This window comes from Tinamus guttatus, unplaced genomic scaffold, assembly GCF_059628265.1.
Source record: "Tinamus guttatus ecotype Peru unplaced genomic scaffold, ASM5962826v1 Tinamus_guttatus_pri_ptg000246l, whole genome shotgun sequence".
Lineage (NCBI taxonomy): Eukaryota > Metazoa > Chordata > Aves > Tinamiformes > Tinamidae > Tinamus > Tinamus guttatus.
The window spans coordinates 9,023,916-9,046,228 of NW_028288780.1; the positions used below are offsets into that span (position 1 = coordinate 9,023,916).

Genomic DNA, 22,313 nt, shown 5'->3' on the forward strand with positions numbered 1-22,313 from the left:
TCCATGCATACCCTTTTCAGCTTCCCACTTATATAGATGCAAGCCCTAAACATATTTTGAGATTATTACAGTAACTTGTCACAGGCTGTCTCTTGCTTTCCAGAGAATTTTTGTTTACGAGGTTGGATTTAAATTTTTCCTGCTGGGCATGTCTCGGTCTTTTTTCTTTTTTTCTTTTTTTTTTCCCCTCTTCATTTGAACTCAGTCAGTTTTGCCATTTCCAAGAGACAGGCTGAGAAAAAGCAGACACTGTTTTGCCTACATTCATAAAACTTGGAATCTGAGATGCTATTATTCAAAACTGGGAAGCGAACAGAGCAAGGGGGAAGCAGAAGTGTGATACCACTACATTAAGATTGTAAATATGTTATGATACAATGGGTTATGATTACATTATAACCCATTGACTTAAAAATACATGAGGTTAAGTATGCCAGCTGAGAGGGTAGGGAGACAGTAATGCATACAAGACAAAGAAAAGTGCAAGACAGAGATCTGAACTAGATCCAGCCCACCTCCATCCGATTCTCCTGCTCCAGAGGCTTTATACCAGCAAATATATCTTGTTCCTCATCATTTCCTCCTTCAGCTTTGTCATCATCTTCCTTGGCTACTTCCTGTGGATTCAGATAGTATACCTGGTAATCGTCTTCCTCTTCTCCCTCGTCCCCTCCCCCTGCTGCACCATTCTCCTCCAATTCTTCTGGCTTCAGGCTCACACCACCGCTGGTCTCATCTGCAGAAGGTGGGTCATCATCGCCACTACCCGTTTCTCCCACAGGATCCTTGGGTGATTTCTTGGATGCAGAACTGCTCCTGACACTGGGCTCAGGTCCCTCGGAGAAATACACCCCACCATCCTCCTCAAAGGTGTCCCTGTAGCTCCTGCTCAGAGGGCTTTCTGTAAAACTAAATGTGTTGCTGGCTTCTGCCCCCAGAGCCAAGCTGCTGTCGTCCAGGCTCATCTCTGCCAGGTCCGGCTCCAAGGAGCTGTCTTCACTGCTCATGCGGCGTTTCCCGCTGTGCTTGCTGGTCAAGCCTTTGCTCACTGGCAACTTGGTTTTGCCCACTCCAGTTTTATACACAGTTTTATCACCTTCCGCTGAAAGCCGCCTCAGGACCCTCTGCGGTGCTTCAGAGACAACTTTCCGCTTCCCAGTGAGCTCCTTTGGCCGAACCGCCGGCTCCTGCGGAGAGGGCCGTGGCCTGTCCCCAGGCTGCGGGCACGGCCCGCCGGGCTCCTGGCCGTGGGCTCTGCCAGTCTCACAGGCAGCTTCTGCGCACTGCAACCGGCAGCTCCGCTGCTGGATGGCCTTTACCCAACAGAATGAGTTCTTCTTGTCAGTGCTGCTATACGTGATCCCAGGAATGGGATAAGCCTCTTCCCAGTTGAAGTAACAGGCTTCCACAGCTGGCTTGAAACCCTGGAAGAGCTTCTCCAGGGATTTCTTGTGCTGACCCCTCTTGACATTATCTATGACTTTCAGCTGCCACTGTCTGAGCTGTGAGCAAAGGTCCCTGCGCCTATGGGAAGAAGTGAGAGGACAGGTTAGAGAGCAGACAAAATACACGGGCAACAAACTACCGCCCAACCCAGAGAACACCTTGGGGATCTGATTTACGCTGTAGCAGGCTGTCCTCAGGAGACTAAATTACTGCAACCCACAGGCACAGAACAAGCAAGACAAAAATACAACTGATGTTCACGGAAATCTGAGGAGCTGATAGGATTATATATAATTATTACAGCAATGACTCCCATGCTCTGTATTACCCAACTCCAAACCTCACTTAGAGCCTAGGCATATGAGTGAGATAGTTTGCGTGGACTACACATTCAGCTGATCAAATTCAAGACATGTCTAGACGCCACACCAAGTGTCTCAGCCAACAGTCATCTTATTCCTGCCACAGATTTTAGGAATCTGGGATACAAGCCCAAAACTTCAATCCTCAGATTTCCTACCACAAGAACACAAAAGTATATCAAAATAGGGTAGTCCAATTTAGGTGCAAAGGAAAAAACAACCTCAAAAGAATGGACTGTTCCTATCTGACCACTAAAGAAACCAATTAACAACGGAGCAGATTGGCAGGGCTTGGTCAAAGAGAGGATTTTCAGAAGGAAAAAGGAGAAGAGGGAACTACAGAGAAAAGGTAACATGAGGGTGACAGTCTGCAATGAATTACAAATGAGGTAGCAAGTTTCCTTATGGTTCACTGTGAACAGTAGTGAGAATGGACAGAAGAGGTTTCTTCCTGATGACTATTCAAACTCTAAGGGAATAGGAAATCAAGCAGGAGCATTTGAAATATGCATGAGTTTAACTAGGAGCTTTGAGCAAGTTTGAAGTTCATCAGACAACCGGAATGTGAATACACATAGCACAACTTCATGCTTTATTAAAAGTCACAGAGCTTTTATGTTTTTTACTATGTGATGTGATTGATGTTTGGGTTTATTTTAAGCCCCGCTTCCAGCTTCCTACCATCCTCAGTGTGTTTTCATCACCTATGTTTAGCTGCTTCATACTCTAAACTGTACAGGACAGAAACTGCATTCATTTTAGTGTCCTGGATGTACCTTACAAAGATACAGCATTATATTAGTGCTATGCAGCAATTTACAGAAAGCACATACTATTAACTTGCAATTGCAGTAGAAAATTGTGTAGAAAATCACATCCATTCTTTGTTCTGAAAAAAATCTGACCATTTATAGCACATTAAATTAATACAGTGCAATTTGCACATTACACTTTTTAGACTAGACAGCAAAAGATAAGTTATTAGATGTCAAGCACACTGTTTAATGACAGCCCTCAGTACCTAAAATGGTATTCAGATCATGCTAAATAAAGATTTACCAATGCATGATATGGTTTAGAAACCTACAGAAACCTCACAATTTTCCTCAGGCAAATGAAAAATACATACCTGTGATACTACTTGCCAATACTTTGCAGAGAACAAGCTCCCTAAGAGCACAGAAAATAAGAAATGGTTCATCTTGAAATGGGAACAGTGAATAAATGGGCTAAATAAAAATCAACTAAACTGTCAAACTTTTAAAAAGCTTTAAAAAGCTAAAGTTAAAATGTATTGGAAGCCTGTATTACCAACCATAGAAAATGTTCTCCACTGGGATGCTGAAAGGCAGAATTATGCTTGTATGTTAAAGGGTGAAAAATTAGTTGTTTTCTGAGAGAGACATGATATGATGTTGCTAAAAGTAAGAAAAGATACCAGTTAAAGTTGAAAGCCATTAGAGTTCTCTTGAATCCTATATAGCGCATAGGCCAGAAGGACTAACAGTTGAACAGTTTGCTTAATGAGGTAGTGACACAACCACAGGACAGCTACAGGAAGAGACTCGGAGGGTGCTTGCCTACCACGGCATAACCGAGAGCCCAGAGCCCGCTGCTGAAGGAGTCTCCACATTCCGCACCCGTTACTGATTACCCGGTTCTGGCGCTCACCTCTGCGGACTGATAGTTGGGTCGAGGACAGCCAGCCTCCAGAGCACCACCATCTCGTCACACATGCTGGCACAGGCGTGAGCAGCCACTTCCGACTGGCCGTTGCTGCGGCCCGTGTGCCCGCTGGCGCTGCTGTGCGACGCGGACGTGCGCACGCTGTACCACCAGCCCGTGATCTGCAGGAGAGAGGGCCTTCAGGAGAGCTCTGCTCTGGCTCGCACGCCACCCCGCGCTCTCACCTAGCTTCCCAACCACAAGGCTGCTGAATCTGTGCACCACGCTGTGCCAGTGATTAACAGGTTGGCAGCACCCGCTTCGCGTGTCGTACCAGAACAACTGAGCAATAAAGCAGTAGCACTTGGTGAGAATCGAGGGTCTCAAAATTTGTTTCATTCCCAGAAGGCACATGTTCCAGGAGTAAAATAAAATAAAACAAAATAAAATAAAATAAAATATTATAAAATTTATCCCATGTATTATGACTCAAACTTACCAAAAGATACTTCCTATAAAAATAATCAGAGCCTGAGATTCAAGCACACAACACACGTCAAAATGACAGCTCATAGCTAGTGTACTTTGTTTTGGAAAAATTATTGTAATAAACCACCCCGACTGGATAGAAATCAAATCATATTTGCTTAAAAAAGAATTCAGACTCATACACTGATATTAAAATGGGCAGGTATTTTGAGGGTGTAGTATTGCTGGGCATCACTGAATCAGCACAAAAGCAAGCTATAAGCTATTTGTGGTGTGGGAAAGCATATGCCTGTAATGCATTTAGATTGCTAAAATTAAAAAATAAAAATTTTAGCCACGAATTTAAAGGTGCATAGGATTCTGATTTGCAGAAGTTGTTCTTTTTTTCTGTAGAGCAAGTAGGCTCAGTTACCTGCTCGTAGTTGAGACACTGGTCAGTCAAAATCTCCAGCAAAGGAGCTGCGTTGCTATCCCGTCTCTTAAACATCTCCCGCACGATGGAGAGCAGGTTCCAGATTCCCTCGGGCTCCCTTCCTCGCAGAGGGCGCAGGAGACAGGCCCACTCAGCAGCAGCTGGTGGCTCCGTGGAAGAGAGATACATTGAATTCACATCACTGCATATAGAAGAGAGGTGCAGTGATGAGGAATAATGAACTCAAGCACAGACTCATAAAATCCCACGGGTATATGCTACATCCAGAAATAAATGTGTATGCTGTGTGCATGCATAACAGAAGACAGGATGCATAGCTGAAGTCTGAGAATACCAAGCAAGGAAAGTGTTGTACAAAACCACAGCATGCTCCACCAAAGCAGCATTGGACACAGTATGCCAAACTACAGTCTGGAGAGGCAACATCAAAATTAAGCATCCTCCATTCCATGGCATCACAGAAGGGTACATATTTTCAGATTATGTGAATATTACACTTTTCCTTGAACGCGGAACACTTTACCTGAAAACAACAGGAGAGGGTCCACAGAACTTATGAAGAGTTTTCTTTATGTTGTCGCTCAGAGTAGACTCATCTAAGTACCAGGTGCTTTGATCTGATGCAGAGGGTCCGGCAGTGGGATCTTAACAAAAGAGCACGTACAGAGTGAGGAGGTTTTGAAGAGCTGTCGTCCGTGTGCCCAAGCACAGAAATTACAGGGAGCACATAAACAATGTTACTCAGTTTACTTCACCAGGTGCAGAACCACTCACTATTTCAAAATGCTATCCCAGCACTGACAACACTAAACAAGGTGATGCTGGCATACTGAATGGCAGAGCTACAACCAAGGACCAGGAGAAATTCAAGGATTGTGTCAACAGAAACCTCATGAAATTCAGTGACGAAAAACGCAAACTTTTGTACCTGGGGCAGAAAATCCTATCCATCAGTACAGGTTGAAAAGCAAATGGCTGTGTAGCTGAAAGGGCTTGAAAATTATGGTGAATGTCAAGTGGAATTCACAAATAAATCAAGATGCACACAGGAATAGACTGGCGAAAGCATGGCAATCAGATGTGAGGATGTTATTTTACCCCCCTCTACGTGATAGTAGTAAGGTTGCATTGGAATATTCTATCCAATTTCAGGTCCTCTCATTTGGCCTCAAAAATGATAATGAGAAACCAGAGAGGATTAAGCAGAGAGCTACCAAGAGAGCTGGCACAGAGCACACGACCTGCGAAGAAAAGTTTTATCGAACAAAAAGAGGGTGAGTGGTGATTGAACAACAGCCTTCAACTGGCACAAACACAACACAGCCAAACCCTTTGGTAGGGGAAATGACAAAATAAAGGGCAGCATCCACAGTGGAAGGTTCGTACTGGTCATTAGGGAAAATACTTTATCAAGAGGGCAATGCAGCACCACAATAGCTTACCACAAAGATAAGCAGAAAAAAAATCCATTCAAAACGGTGCGGTGCTCAAAGCTCCCTTCCTCCCTGCACACCCTGAGGACTCCACCACACTAGCAATTTCCTGTAGCTGCTCCGTATATAAACATAAATATTGGTACTTTTCCCCTTCCTTTGACCTCCACCTGCAATCCTAGATATATGGTGACCCACCAATTCAGGAACTCAAAGCAACAGAAAAATACTTGCTTCCTATCTTTGACACAGATTACTGAAAGAGGATTCAACAGTTACCTGGGGCTCCACACACTGTGTTGATGGCAGTGGACTGAGACGATAACAACTCATCCAGCAAGCGCTGAGCAGTTGGAAGAATCTGAAAACATGAAGGAAACATTCAATACACACTGTATTTCTTGTCCTGCTATCTCCAGCCAAAGACCCACCTCGACTTTCATAACTGAAGGACTCATAATATCACAAGTATTAAATATCACATATGCATTTGTGTTTATGTATGCGTATGTATGCATGTTTATATGACGGGCATATATTTACCTATTTGTGTGTGCATGTGTATATGTATGTGCATAAACATGTGTATATGTAAACATATATATATATATATACACACATATGTACACTGCCCTTTCTTTTCCTAGCTCTTTACCTTTCCGTTTAATAGCCATGTTTCCAGAAAGAACAGTAGAGGGTGCTAAAGATAATACAATAGCAGAAATAGCTGCTCCACTTTCTCCTCTCCTGTCTCAAAGTAAACCTTTATGCAAAGCTTGTTCCCTACATTCACGTCCTAAGAAGTAAACAAAATCATCACAGGTTGTAGTTCCTTTCTCCTTTCTCGAGGAGGAGGAGGAGCTGCCAGCAGAGTGTGATACTGCTGCTGGTTTTCAGAGATACAAAGTGACTGTAGCCAAGATCACCATTTTCCTGCACTTATTCTGAATGCTTCTTGTTTCATGCTCCTAAACCATTTCTCTAAAAAACAACTTAATGGGAATGGAGGCAAAAACTATAAATTGCATCTATCCATAATTCTGCAGGCAGGCTTCAGCTCGTTTGCCATGCTTGTAGCAGAGGGACAGCACACAGGCTGAACACTGAGCTCATGCAGCCAGAGCTCCTGGCCGTTCAGAGCACAGGCAAAGGCAGCTCACATTGGACTGCAAAGCCCTGAGGACTTTTTGGTCCTTCTGGTCTTTTTGAAAGCAAAATGGATAGGAAAAAGCTCTTTTTCCCTCACTCTCAAACTAAGTCTGCGCTACAACTGTAGACCTATTTAGTCTTTAACATTCACTTTCACAATAGGGTAGGGAAATAGGCTTTAAATTACTAGCAACATCTGATATCCCCCCCACCTCTGTACAGCAGCTGCAGTGGGAGATCGTCCTGGAAGGCAAGAAATATTCAATAGCCTTGAGACAAACATTTGCAAATAATATGCACCCACCTCATAAACAGATGGAGAAAAACAACACTTCAGAAGGACATCCTGCATTTGAGCCACCTGATGATATGGGCTCAGCACTAAGCTATTCTTGCACCTTTTCCACTACCACGTATTTTAAGATACCAAGAAGCAGAAAAGTCACAGGATGATACAATGTCACACCTTAAGCTGAAATACCAGGGAGCTCCAGAAACTTTCCCTTGGAGACCTTCCCTTGGACACTTTTGCCTAGACACATATGCCTAACTGGAACTAGAAAACTCGGTTACTGAAAGGAGATTAATCCTGGGAGAAGAACTGTGTAAGAACTTCCGGCTGCTCAACATCACTGACATTTTCATAGAGATGCAAAAGATCCTTTCCACCAAGATTTTGAAAAACACCTCCTATCTTGCTGCATTCCTGTGGACCCCAGTCCCTCACACTTGAAAGTAATTTGGCATTATTACTGGACTATAATAATGTAACTCACAGCTGGAAATATGGATAAAGTACAACCACGTGAGCAACCTACTCTGTTTCTACACCATGTGGTCAAAATACAGGGACCAAAGATAACAAAATATCTCCACTCAAAAATATCAGAGACTGTTGGAAAAATTTGTGGCACATCCCTTTTTTTAAGGGGATTACAGGCTGAGGAGCACCTGACAATAAAATCCAAACTTTTTTGTTAGGCAGAATCCCATCAGATTATCTGGCAAGAAGTAATATATTTGTCCAGATGTTACTGGGTGCACAGGCTGGTACAAATAACGGAAGGAGAAACAAACTTTGCAGAAAGGGACAGACACTAAATATATAGAGCATCATATCAAGCAAACAACTCGCATGCTGTTCAGGGAACAACGACCACCTCTGCTAGCCTTTCAAAACTCTCCTTCACAAAGTACCAAACTATGTGGCATAAAGTTCAGAGGCCTTAAGTCGGAAAGAAAAGGGTTTCCCCTTTTTACATCGTGCAGAAACATGCACATGCTACTGGTATTGAACTCTCAGCAACAAAAAATATGTGATTTTATATAATTTTCATATTATTGACTTCCCTGTTTCCTCTCCTAAGGAGATTAATATCTCTGACGATAATTTAGAGGCTGCTTCAGAGACAGAATATCTTAGTGTCCCAAGCATACTATCACATTTTAAATATTAGGCACATGCTGACAATACTCTTAACTTCTACTTAAGACATTGTGCACATGATACTGAAATGTGCCAGATATTCAGGCAGGGCACTGTTTCTCTTCACGGTATCTTTGATTTGTTTGTATAACCAATGCATATATTTTGACCAGATGACAGAAATTATCTGACCTTGAAAAATAAAGATATCTGAGGAATAAGAAAGATGTTACCTCTGACTAACTTCTTTTTTTCCCCTCTATTGTTTTCCATAACCCAAATGATTCTTGGGAATCACCACGAAGCTACACGGGAGAAGTCAAAAAATCACTGATGGGTGCACTGGGGACTGCCCACCTAAGGCATATACAACTCAGCCCCTGGGTAGTCTTCTCAGCTGGCAAAACTCGCAAAAAAGGAACAACATGATTTGTTCTGATCTACGGTTTTCACCACTGTACATGTATTTTGTGTTGTATCTTCATATACATAAGCTAAAAACATAGGTATGCTAATATTTATAGCCAGCACTCTTCACTCTCCTTTTAAAATATTTCTTACCTTTCATTGGCAACAATTGTCAAATAATTGAATGACAAACTTGAAAAGAACTGAAAGCCAGCAAACTTCTAATCAAAGAGCATAACTCATTATCTAGCAATAAATTCACCCAGAATAAGGACACTAGAATTTAGAAAGCCAGTGCTATTGATTTTACCTGTTGTGGAAGTTCACTGATCAGGTACTGAGCAAATTTTTGCAACTGGTCTCTTTGCAGCCGAGACAGGGACTCAGAAACAGGTGCCCGTAAGCAAACGGCAGATGCCTGAGGAAAGAGAAGGAAACATAATGCTGACATTAACAGGTCACACATAAACTGGGCTCACTGGGCAATTAATGCACCATAAACATGCATTACAGCAAAGCACTTCATTCTTGGTCCCGATGGACACAACTTTCTGCATTGCAGATAAGATGCAAATAAGCTGTCTAAGTTTTATAAAAGCTGTTTTAAAGAATTTCTTGTCAAGAAAACTGCTTTAACAGCTGTGCTTAAGATCTGTTGTTGCTAGCAATTGCACAAATACTGGCAGAGATTTCACAAACAAACTTCTTAAATAGGACATTATTTCTAAGCCTCTGGCAAAGGAAGTAGCTTGGTGAGGGGCTGTTTCATAGAAACACAACCACCTCTTATCTCATTAAACATTTTCTCTTCAGCCTTAAAATCAGTCTTGTTTCATATCTCAAAACAACAGATCACAGAGAATAAAAACCAGTTCCCTCACTTTTTTCACCATGCCGACTAAAAATAGACCAAACAGCACCCACCTAAAATTTAACTCAGAAGCAGGCAAGAGCACTTGGATGATAAAGATGCTTCTGATATTGATTTAGCTCCACAGAGCAATACCCTGCAGAATGTAATCTGTTGGTGTTCACAATCGACCAGCTTTCAGGTGGGAGAAAGGATGGTGGGAGCATGACCATCTTACACAGGTTTCTAACTTTCTGGGTGCCAATACTATAAATTAAAGTTTGCTTCCTAGCTTCTCTTTCCACAAACATTTCAAAGCAGAACATAAGTCTTTGACAACTTTACTGCCATGACTAAAGACAGAAAGTATACTGATACTCTGATATTTTCACAGAACTTTAAGCCCACTCCAGCTGTCTATTTTGAAATGCCACTGACAACTTATTGGCAAGTTTCAGCAGGTAATTAGTGCTCATATAGGAACCCAGAGTCGATCATAATCATGTTAGTTATAAAATGCTGGGTGACAGCAGAAAATCTTCTGTTCCTTTCAGTCTTCCAGGCTTGATTCTTCCTTAACACATCCTTCTTACAGTGTTCCAAAGACTTGAGGATTTAAATCTGCACACAAGACTGAGTGCTGTGTGCGTGCATCATGTGAATTTCACTGTATACAAGGTCAAATACAAATATAAACATGACTACCTTCTGGAAATCCATAGGTCAAAATGACAAACGACCGGGTGAACATAAAGGCCAACAGCGACCAAAATGACCTTTCCTCTGCACTCTGAATGATCAAACAGCCTAAAGAAAGAGCTTTTAAGTGACCCTTCCCTCCTTGCAGAAGTGAAGAAAGAGTGACTAATTCTAGCCTTTAAATGAGAAACAGTAAGGGGCCAAAATAGATTGTTTGCCTACTCTTAGCAATTCACACGTTATCAAAGGATATCCTGCAGCTTAGAGCCTCAGTCAATGCATACTGCCGACCGCAACTCTGAGCGCACACTTGCACAATCTGTAAGCAGAGAGGAATGCCAGGAACAACTTCCCTAGGGCGAACGCATGATGCATAAAGCTGGAATGACAGACAGACTTGGGGGAAGGATGCCTAGGGAGGAGCGAAACTGTATTTAAATGCCTACATTGTGTATCCGGAAGAGACAGAGCGCCACGACGTGCGCACACCACTTGGCGCCGGCTCCGCAGGTGCAGCTGCAGGACGTGATCCTGCAGCGGTCGAACATCACGGCCACGTTGTAGGCACCTTTGGGCGGCACCATCTGCGGCGGTACCACCGTGGCACTCAGGTGGAAGCCTGGCAAAAGAAAGAAGTGCAAAGTTACTGCTCCGCTGCCTGGCACAGGACACATTCAACTAGTATGAAGATTCACGTAGGACATTCAGCTAGCAGGAAAATTCACGTAGGCGCAATGTAAACAGTAAAACAATAATATTTGCAGCAACCTGGCAACAACACCCACCCAGAAATGGCCACTAGTTTAAGGTCTCCAGCACTGTCACTTCCCAACCAGCTATGACAGCACATTACCAGAGACAAATAACATTTTTTAAGTTCAAAAAGACAAGCTTTTAATATACTGATCTATATTTAACCAGCTAAAGCCAAGTGGATCCAGGCACCACTGAAGGGTGTGGCTTTTGGATGGTGGGGTCACAGCTAGACCGTACATACTTTGAACATGACTTCTAGGTTAATTAACTGGCAACAGGGAAGCAGAACAGGTTAGGCCATTTCTTCCAAATTATTTTCAGTTCAATCAATTTTCACAACAGAGCAGTGAACTAAACGAGGCAGCTCTTACACCTCCTACCATCACCTGTGGTTTCAGAAGTCACCAATTTAACAAAACAATTTCTTGTAAACTATACACCTCCTTGCAATTTGAACAACAACAGAAAAATACTCTTCTATAAAGCCAGGTACCCCAAAAATGAAAACAAACAAAAAACCTCTTGCTCAGATTAAAATCAATGGGAAAGGGAAAATTCAGCAACAACACTTAAAAGAATCCAGCCCCCTCCACTGTGCTCACACAAATGAATTATGAATCTCATTTCGGACAGGATGACAAAGAACTTTAATGAAACTTGGCTTCATGTAAACTCACGTACAGCACAGTCCGTACATGCCCTCACAATGCAGCTTCTTCTGCAAATAATGGTTATCCAGGGGCACAACATAAGAAGCTGGAAAAGGCCATTAAAGAGCACAAATTTTCTGTCTGTCTCTAAGGCCCCTAACACCAGTTAATTTTCTCCAGTAGCAGTGAGTATCAATCTCAAAACCTTTTTGCTAGATTCAATTTCAGTTTTAATGCTACATAAAAAAGCACAGCAGCATCAAAGCTATAATCAGAATTCAGCCCAATGATTCACCTTAGGTAAAAAGATATGGCTTGGGACAGATGTTTGAAACAGTAGGTTATAAATACAGGTTACTACATTTTATTATGATACTGTAAGACTATAACAACCATGGTGTTCAGTGGCTCACATGACCTATTAAATCCAATTGAAAACAACGTGCAGTAATTTTTCCTCAAAATATAATACCTATGTTAACTTGCTGTTACCTTGTTTAACCTTTTTATTTCTTCTGCGCTCCAGGATTCAAATCCTCTTCCTGATGTGGGTGATTATTTTGATTAGTGCACATAATGCCACCCAAATTCCTCTGCTATTTTAGCAATTGAAACAGAATCAAAACAAAAAAAGGCATTCACCACAAAATTTCTGTACTGCTTATTACTAGTTCCAGTTCTAATTTATGCTCCTCACTTGGATAATACAACCCAAACAGTTCATCTAGTCCTTCTGTTGCACTAGAAGCATCTCAGACTAATGCCAACATGTCCTGATTTTCACAAAAGCAAATTAAGCATTTCACAAACTGTAACTGCAGCAGCTCTATTTCACTGAGAAAAAGCAGCGTTCTCAAGGTGGTAAAGCAGCATGGGTCACAACTACACCTTCTTATCCAGAGCCTAGCAGGAATATTTTAACTTGCACATGAAGACAATTAACTGAGTGCATACAAAGAGGAAAGTCTGTTTTTAAAAAAAGACAAAGAGAAGAAATATTTAAGGGCTTCCACACAACACATCATCATGTTGAACTCACACTGCAGTGTGATAAACACTTCTGCCTGAGACACTGCTAATTCAAGTGGCCCTGCCTGACTCTCTTGCACCATCAATCTCGATGTACTGAACTGCCTGGGGGATGGCATAGGAAACCGTATCAGGGAAAAGATCTGGATTAAATTAATGACTACCTTTTATCATGATAAATGTCACAATCCACTTCACTGTGCAGCTTACAGGCAGCTGAAGCTGCACAAATTGAAAAGGTGGCCATAACCAGGACTCTTCTGAAGTGCTTAGCCCAACACGACTCCTTAAAGAAATATTCATCAAACTGTACTCATGTACAGTACAACTGCAACTCTTATCTGTCTTGGCAGCTCACGGCTCTTCCTCTCTTGCTTAAATGTGAACACGAGTCATGTCTCCTGTTCCAACCTGGCCATCGCACAGAGCAGAGTGCCAGCTTCCCTCTCGCTCACTTCTGGCTCCCTCTGGGCATCAACAGCAAACCTACTACTGCACAGAGTAGGACTTAAAAAATAACCGCCCCTGGGTACCAGCAGCATTCATTCTGCAGCTGAGAAAAACAAAGATTTGTAGCCTATTCTCAGCAAGCTCCACTCCCAGGAGACCACAAGAACAGGCCACAGGCCAGAGGAACTGCTCTGCACGGAGCAAGCTTGGTGTTCCATGGAAGTGCTTAGGCTTGCTCTGCACAGAAGGTGGATCTTATGGTTCTCATGAGTGTAAGATACACTTATGCACTTCCACACTTCTTACAGACTGCTCATACACAGAACAAATATGGCAGGCAGACAGCACCAGCCTCGCACTGAAGGATTTCATCAACAATACAGGGTATAGTTGTTTAAGGTTACTCTTGTAGTAACTGTATTACAAATACAACACTCTGCTATATGAATAATAACTAATCTTTGCAAACTTCACCTTTGCTTCGTATAACATAGGCTTTTTGCAAATATTAATTTGAGCAGATCACCAGGAAGTCAAGTTCTTTTTAACCCTGAAGAATATAAATGTTATGGAGACACAAGCATTCTATATAGTTTTACCCAAAAGACTCAGATCAGATTAAGCATCAAATTTCCAAAATTGGCTTTTCACTCAATTTTACAGCAGAGCTGATGAAGGCTGCAAAAACAACAAAACAAAAAAACACACAGTATTTTGCTCAAGAAATTACAAAGCATACACACAGCAGGGAGCTGAGTGTAGCATGCCAGCAAAGCTGGTTTTGAGACATGGTCACATCAGTGCTGTCCAACTGCAGACATAGTTTGGTGAGTGTGAAATACCCAGAGACATGGAGCTGCAGGGCCTTACCTATCTGGAGAGGGTCTTTGACAGCCCTCACCCTGAAGAGCTGCTCGCCGCGCTGGAACTCATCTGCACTGCCGTTTGCCAAACACGAGTACAACCTAGAAGAAGGAAACATAACATAACAGCATTAGTCTAGTTCCAAGTAACCACATGTTCCTATCTTCTGCATTCTTTCTTGACCTCTCTTTTGATAAATCCTCACCATCTTCACCTTTAAGATGAACTCCCCCTCTTTTTTGCCACTTCTCCACAACACCTCAAATCACAAGAATCATTAGTCTCTTTATAATTGGGTTTGTAAATGGCCGCTGAGATTTCTAGGAATTTTAACTGAATGTTCTGGAATACAAATTCATTCATGGTCTAAAATTTAACTTTTAAATAAAGAATAAAATTACTTCAAGGTCCATCCAGCATCATCATGCCACAGCCAGAACTCCTTTGCCACATGCTCACATGAGATTTTCTACTTCTGTGCTCACCAGAATAATTGCTATAGAACATAGAACTGACTGGATTGTTCTATTCCTCCACAGCTGATCTATTTAGATCAGCTAGGAACAGGAACTATACTGGACAACAAATGCACAATAATTCTTGTCTAGTGAGCAGTACTCCTCTGAAAGCACCAACGAAGCAGAAATAGTGCACATTACCTGATGTCTTCCTCATTTTCGGGGAAGCTCCAGAAGGCAATCCGCAGCTGCAGTTGCTCAGGCACTGGCGGATAAACTTTCTCCACCACCTCGAATGGAATGTGAAATGCAACCTGCTTTGCAGACAGTTCCACCAGTGGGATCACCAGCCCATCTAGCAAGACAAGAAACAAGGTGCTATTAGCCACTAGCGGAACTAAACTTGCAAGAGGTTAGTGATCAGAGAAGGGAGATTTTCCATTTTATCTGTTCTCTCACCAAGTTCAAGGATCAAGCACCACAGAACTTTTCTGCAGAGTCACCTGACAGCTTCATGTTGGCTTTCAGCCCCACAGGGAAGGGGCTGGACATTCCTAAAAACCCAGATGGTCATCAGGACACCTGCACTAGCCTGGTAGACATCAGTGCTCAAACTATCTTCTGACAGTTCTAGAGCCATTTGGTAAGACATAAGATAACCAAATCCAGTTTCAATACCTAAGTAGTGGTGGTGGAGGGGGGTTGTCTGTCCTTTTTTTTTTTTTTTTTTTTGTTAACTTTCAGTATTCTGCAGTTTACACAATTTTCATTTAAAATCATGTTTGCTGTTTAATTCCTCTCACAGCCACCTTTCATGTGACATCTATATCACAAGTTCTTTACAGGAGCACTGGGAATTCACATCTTCACACAGCGCTGACTGCACTGAGCCTCTGAGGACCTTAGAGTGCACTACAGGCTTTACACAAATAAATTTAACCATCACCCTTCCACCTAACGAACTCCATTTTTTGTGTGTTTTTAAGTGCAGATCACAATTTCTTGACATCAGGCTAGGGGGAACCTTATGTTTCTGCCAGGGAAGAGGAGAGATTCTGCTCGGGGCTCAATTACACTCCCAACCCACCCGCCAGCCTTGCCCTATCTGCAAGCACCTCGCTGCTTCCCGGAGATCACCTCCTGACCTGACCCATCCGCAGAGCACCCCGCCGCCCCTCGCCTTCCAATCCCCGTTGCCAAGAGCCCAATTCAGTTTCAGATACTCGATGTTATGTCCCTTCACCTCCCTAACCAGCTTCTAAAGCACCACTGGAAGTCAGAATGAAAACGGATCTGGCCCCTGCTCCCCTTCCCATGGTCACAAGGCAGCAACTCAAAGGAAAACTTAAACCCCGATGTCACTGAGCGCTTTCTGCCCCTCTGCCTTGAGACACCCTCCAGTCCCAATTGCTGGGAAGCAGACAGGAAGGGAGAGGGTTTGCAAACACATGCATGCAGTGAGACAGCCAAGACCCCCAGTACTGAGCAGGCCTGTCAGATGGAAGGATTATATAAATGTGGAAAGAACATACTGTTTTCAAACGGCCACCGTTGTGATTACAGTGAACTAGGCAGCACTCCCTGCTTATAGAGAGGCAGTCCTCTACTGCCACAGGATTATGTCTCCATCACCAGCAAACCTTAATCTGCATTAACGATGGAGCTTCTGTTTTACAGTGCTAAAATCCCATCCACAAATGTGAGAGCAGCAGAGACTACAGGGAACTCTGATGGAAGAAGGAGCATTTCTTTCTCTTCAGCTACCTGATAACCAAGATCTCAGGGGAAGTTATTCCTATTCCCACTCTTGACAATTGGCACAGGTATAAAACTTCTGTCAAGTCACTAAAGAAAACTATTTACTTACTGCAACACATTCAGTTTGAATATCACAGTTGTTACCACAGTAGCGGTAAAAGCCATAGGAGGTGCAAATGGAGACACACTGATACTTGAAATTTCACTGAACAACTGAAGGGAAAATATTTCTGTACTTTTAATAGTGCTTTTTGTACAGGGGCACTTTATCCATGTCTTTCCTTACATAACACTAGAAAAGAAATAACACCTAAACAATCTGCATCTACAAAGGCACAAAAAAAAAGAAAAAAAAAAAAAAAAGCCTTCAGTATCACCGCACATTCTTCAAAGAGCTGGACTGCTCGGGGGCAGCATCCCAGAAAGTGACACTGTATAAAAAAACAAGGATTTGGTGCCGGGTATGAAGGCCAGAAAATCTTAGAGACAGATGGTGTTGGCGGAAAAGCAGCAAGAGCAAAAGCATTCTGATAAATATTGCTCTATGGCCATGCATCACTGTTTTAAATACCCTCCCGCACAGGTGCGATGCGCTGGATGCAGAGCAGGTAACCAGAGGAGGGGCAGCACAACCGCTGCAGTCACCTCCCATCTCTGCTGCACAACATGCCTGTTGTTGTTCAAGCTAAACTACAACTCCAGAGAGACTCTGACAAGCTTCGCTGAAATCACCTCTCCTAAGAACATCTATCTTGCGAGTGGGAAAGAGTCAGTGCTGCTACGCATCAGAGGCCTGCGTGCTTTCAGAGGAGTCAAACGGGAGCTGCACAGCGCCCAAGCTAACAATCTGGGAATGCTCCGACCTCCTGGGCCAGCAGCAGGGCAGCAGCGCTCGCCTCAGATGGGAGCCCGACGCTCGCCTCCCACCACGGACACCAAACCAGGATAACCAGGGTGGTGGAAGCGGATAGGCATCACCAGAACCATTTCCCCAGGGCGCAGGGCACTCCCCACCACCACCTGCTCCCAAGTGCGTTTCCGAGCCCAGTCGGGAGCTTGGCTTGGCTTCGAATCAGGCAGGATAAATGGCCTGGGCCGAACCAAGATGCTGCTTCCAGGCGCCTCTTTTCCCCCAGAGACACTCACCTCTGTCGTGCAGTCATACGATACATTAGCACGGCTCCTCGGATGGAAGGATTTAGCAGGATCTCCTTGAGGCACAGGCCCTCAGCTTTTCTACACAAGCTACCAGGATTTCACAGTACAAGAAGAAATGCAGCCTTACTGGGAAGGACAAGTCACATCAGTGATGTTTTGTTCACTCAGCTATACGGCTGCAAAGCTCCTTGCCTGTAAAACTCATTGCAGCCTTAAATTAATCACAGATGACAATGACCCTGGGATACAGAGATGCACCATAAGTATGTGGGTGCCAGTCCCTTTGCCAAGTCTCTCAGATTTACTCCTTCAGAAAGGCATTCGAGCGACTAGCTCATGACATCCCTTCACATGGTAGCAGGTTACTTAGACAGTTTTGCTCATCTTACCCGATACGAAGTTAAAAAGAAAAGTGGGAAAAGGAGTCAAGGTATAGGATAAAACCCAGCACCTTAGAACTGCGCATCCCAGGGCAACTGGAGCAAAGAGACATGCTACAATGCAAAAATGTGCAAACGCTGCAGAGAAAGCAGGGGGATGAATCTTTTAGCTTTCAAAATAGGTAAATCAGGACAAAAATCACAAGACCTGCCTAACAGATCAGACAATCTGGATAAAACCAGAAATCAAACACACATAAGCATTAATCTTTCCAAAACCTAATCAGGAAATATAAACTCAAACATTGGCATGAAAATCAATAGTAAAAGAAAGAAAAACCACCAACAGAAAAAGACCAACTAAAGAAAGCCTCTTTTCTTCTCAGGATGGTCCTGTGCATGGCTTAAAAAAAAAAATCAAAATACTGCACACTTTGTGAGGTGAAGACTGCTATTCACAAAGAGATACCTGGTTTAACCCAGCAGCCCAAGGTAACGGGCTGAGCTCCCACCAAACACACCAAGTGCTTCGTCGGCCGCAGCGCCAGCAGCAACGGGCACGAGACGGGCACTGACAGCAGCCTCCCCTGGCACGGCTGGCTCTTGGAGACGGACTCACAGATTCTCAGCACAGAGCTAAGACATTTTTGAAACAAGCTGATAGCAATAAAACTTGACAGGGAAAATGATCTAAAAAGCAATAATCTAACTTATAACGTCACAAATCTCTTTTAAATGCTGAAATTTCAGTAAGAAAAAGAGAACCATAGAGAAGATATGGTAGAATTGAAAAGTGGAAAATGTTTTTTCAATAATATTTTAGGAGTGGGTGAATTCACATTAGGTAGCTTGCCACACAGTGTAAATACTAAAGTAAGAAGTTAAACCTCTCTAGGTTTCCCCCATGTTGTCAAAGGCAGAGAGAGTCTTAGCTAAGAGCAGCTCCAAGGGGGCAGCTGAGCTTCTTTTCTCATCGGCTTCCCTAAAGCTGGCTACCATGGACAGCCTCAGGTTAGTGCTATGCTTTCATTAGATTAATACTGTTTGATTGTGAACACTGTCTTATGAGTCCTAAACAGAGAGAGACTCATTCCAAAAGGATATCTTTAGATATTAGCCATATTTGATGGACACATACAAACACGCACACAAAAAATAATAACTAAAAAAAAAAAAGGGCAAAAAAACAGGGCTTAAGTTCTACACAAACATATTTTCAGCAAATACAAAAATCAAAATCTGATAACAAAGAAAATGGGAAAAACATTGGAGCTTCTACTGAGGATAAAGCAAAGATAAGTGAAGTCAGGAAGCCTGCAATCTTAATATTAAAAATAATAAGAAGAATCCAGTAATGAAATCAGAGATGTAATAAAGAATTGTCAAGTCTGCAAGATAGATGTACCTGACAGAAGAAAATATTAAACTGTGAAGCAAAACTAGCAAGGATCACTGCCTGCTCTTGGCAAAGGACAAGACAACCCACACAGAACAAAGGAAATGTTTCCTTGGAGGAATGTAGCCAGATAAAAAGCCTAAGAAATCTCAAGCAACTATGACTTATGGGTTAAATTACTAGCAAATAAATAAAAAATAAATAAAAATAACAGCTGGAAGTGAATTGTTGAGATCAGCTAATCTACTCACTTCACATCCCAGAGGCAGGATGAAGCAGACCAAGACCATTGCAGGTACATCACATTTCATATGCTTACCCCCATGCAGAACACACAGCTTAAACAAGGGCTAGCTCACCCTTTTTGCTACTATTTCATGTGAATTACAGGTTTGACTCTTATGATACTTTTGTAACAGCTAAAACTAGCATGGAGAACTATCTTGCAGGGAAAAAGCAGATACACACAAACCTCAGCTCATACAAGCTGTGCACATAGCTGGCTATGTTCACCAGGAAGAGCAACTTCTATGGAAGCAGGACTTGATGATGTTTGCATGTAAGTGTAGCTATGTCACTTAATCTTTGTAGGCCATAACATGTTGAGGCCAACAATTATTCATAAAAACAGATCATGTTCAAACATGTTCTTCAGTGCAGTAATAGAGCTTGTGTATTATATATACACAGACTGCTTGAATGACTAGCAAAGAGGGGCCATGAAAATATAAAAGTTATTAAATGGAACTGAAACAAACCCAACTAGGCCAAGCGCAAGCGCACTTGTTATCTGATTACATTATTTCCATTGGGTTATAAAACATACATATACATACATAAATACAACTACTAGTGAACAAATCTTATAGTGCAAGATTTCACAGTGCAAAGGCAGGATTCCTTGGGTTTGTTAGAGATACCCTAAGGGAAATGGGATGGCATTTTTTAGTAGAACAAATAATGCATGTCGTAAGACATCTTGAACTGCACTAACTTTTGAGATGGCTCTACAGCTTTCATAGCTATCCCTAGTCCCCAGCTCGCACTTCCCCTCCATCTCCACCACTGGCCTCAGTCCAAAACAGAGTGAAACAAAATAATACCTCTACACTGAAAGCAAGGACATGGGGGAAACAGAGTAAGCACTTCAGGAGGCAACAGCTATGATGAGAAGTAAAAACAGAAAAGCCAAGAGGAAATAAGCAGAATGCAATGACAGTGAAATGGGGGGCAGAGGAACAAGCGAAGGAAAAAGCACAAAACCTGATAAAACCTGTTTTGCAAATCTTATCTTAAAAATGGTAAACATTACTTCTCCATTTACAGGATTTGCCAGGCAGAAAAACAAATCTGTTACTTTTGGATGCAATTACAGTATCTTTGTTCAATTAATTTTCATTAAAAGCCTATCGTTGACATGTACTGGTGACAAATGCCTGCCAGTGACAGATCAATATCATTTTTTCTTTTAAATGCTGAAATTTAGCACCATTTGAAACCAAAAACTGTTCAGAACTCCCAGAGCTACAAAGTGATCAGAAGGGGAAGATCTTCAGAAATGCTGAACTAACATATATCCAGCCTACGTGAGCCCTAAGAGGGTATTTCTGTCACGATGCGGGTTTGTGGCTTTCAAGCATGAACTTGTGAGAAAGGAAGCTTCCCGTCTGCCCCGTGCAACTCACAAAGTTCAGGCCACGTGACAGAAAACACAACACACCTACAATACACACACTGCAACAGGATCCATATATAAATGGTGGGATATGAAGAGCATCCTCGAATACTATCATCTTAGGAATAAACCATACTAAGCACAATTAAATGCAAGCTTTGTGATGCAGGGACACACAGAGCAGCTGTATTTGCAGAGAGGCAGAGTTCTTGATCAAGGTCGAAGAGGTGCTGCAGCAACTTCAAGACATGAAGTGCTGAACCACAACCACCAAGCTCCAGAAAAGAAACTAAGTACCTTAACCTACAAGAAGCACCTGAAATAACCAACTTAACTTTAAACATACAGGAGAGAGAGATAAAAGACAAGCACTTAAAACAGTAGAATTATCTTGAAACGCCCATGCCAAAATGCACCAAAGCTGTTGGGACAGGGGTGTGGAATAAAAGGGTTTAATCTAAATTGAGCAGCTGGAGAAACTTTCCTCACAAAGCCTCACAGCAGAACCACTGGAGCAGTTATGAAGTTAAACCACAGAGTAAAAGAAAGATTCAACTGATACAGGTTTAGAGCAGACTAGCTAACAAAACACACTGGATACAAAGGGGGAAATTTGACTCTGGACTTATAGCCCTCCAAATGTCATCGCGCTCTGGGTTGCAGATGATCTCTTCGAGTCGCACAGCTGGGCCCAGCGTAGTTCACAGCGGTCACACAGACAGACCACCCATTGCTCCTGCGCAAGCCCCACTAACTGGTCATCCTGTGGCAGCTCAGTACAGCCAAGCGCTTGCCAAAACAAGCACAAAGAATGAATTTCTTGCCCCAAATGCAATACAAGCAAAGAAACCCAACTAGCAACCTGAAGAGTGATGCGGCTCTGCTATAATCACTTCACAAATTGAAAAACATGGATTCCCCAAGCGAATTTCCCACACTGCAGTGCCAGATCCTGATAATTACATGCACACAAGAAGCTCTTGTCCCAAACAAAGCAAATCCAGCTCTAGCTTGACAGTGCACAGAACCAAGCAAGTTGAGGAGCTGAAGATATAATGCAATGTCAGTAAAGTACTGACTCCTGCTTGTCTTCAGCGAGGGTTCCTCTCTTACAGATCAAGAATTCCAGGCAACTCTGTATTGGGCAGGAGGTCTCACAAAGCAATTTGTCTTAAAAAAAAAAAAAAAAAAAAAAAGCAAACTAGAGTATTGCTAAAATGTAGGGGTTTATTTCCATGCTACAGACCCAGGGAATGGAGGTGGGGATACTTGTTCCTGGTTCCTAAACTACTCACTGCAGTAGTTCCTCTACCAAGTCAGAATAAAGTTTCAGCAATTTGTTTCTCAGACTACCCACTCCAGAGCAGTGCTTTGCAAAG

General features: G+C 42.6%; 1 protein-coding gene across 4 annotated transcripts in view; it reads right to left on the minus strand.

The window, feature by feature from the left end:
* The window catches only part of ZSWIM8 (zinc finger SWIM-type containing 8), a 54,461-nt gene that overhangs the window by 18,126 nt on the left and 14,022 nt on the right, over window positions 1-22,313 (minus strand). For all 4 annotated transcript variants that reach the window (XM_088526399.1, XM_088526398.1, XM_088526397.1 and 1 more), the window contains exons 2-10: window positions 14,769-14,922; window positions 14,116-14,210; window positions 10,807-10,979; window positions 9,122-9,229; window positions 6,108-6,189; window positions 4,919-5,039; window positions 4,375-4,576; window positions 3,480-3,655; window positions 516-1,524 (exon numbers count right to left, since the gene is read on the minus strand). In XM_088526399.1, coding sequence (XP_088382525.1) covers window positions 516-1,524; window positions 3,480-3,655; window positions 4,375-4,576; window positions 4,919-5,039; window positions 6,108-6,189; window positions 9,122-9,229; window positions 10,807-10,979; window positions 14,116-14,210; window positions 14,769-14,922 — 2,120 coding nt within the window. The remainder of the gene's footprint in view (window positions 1-515; window positions 1,525-3,479; window positions 3,656-4,374; window positions 4,577-4,918; window positions 5,040-6,107; window positions 6,190-9,121; window positions 9,230-10,806; window positions 10,980-14,115; window positions 14,211-14,768; window positions 14,923-22,313) is intronic.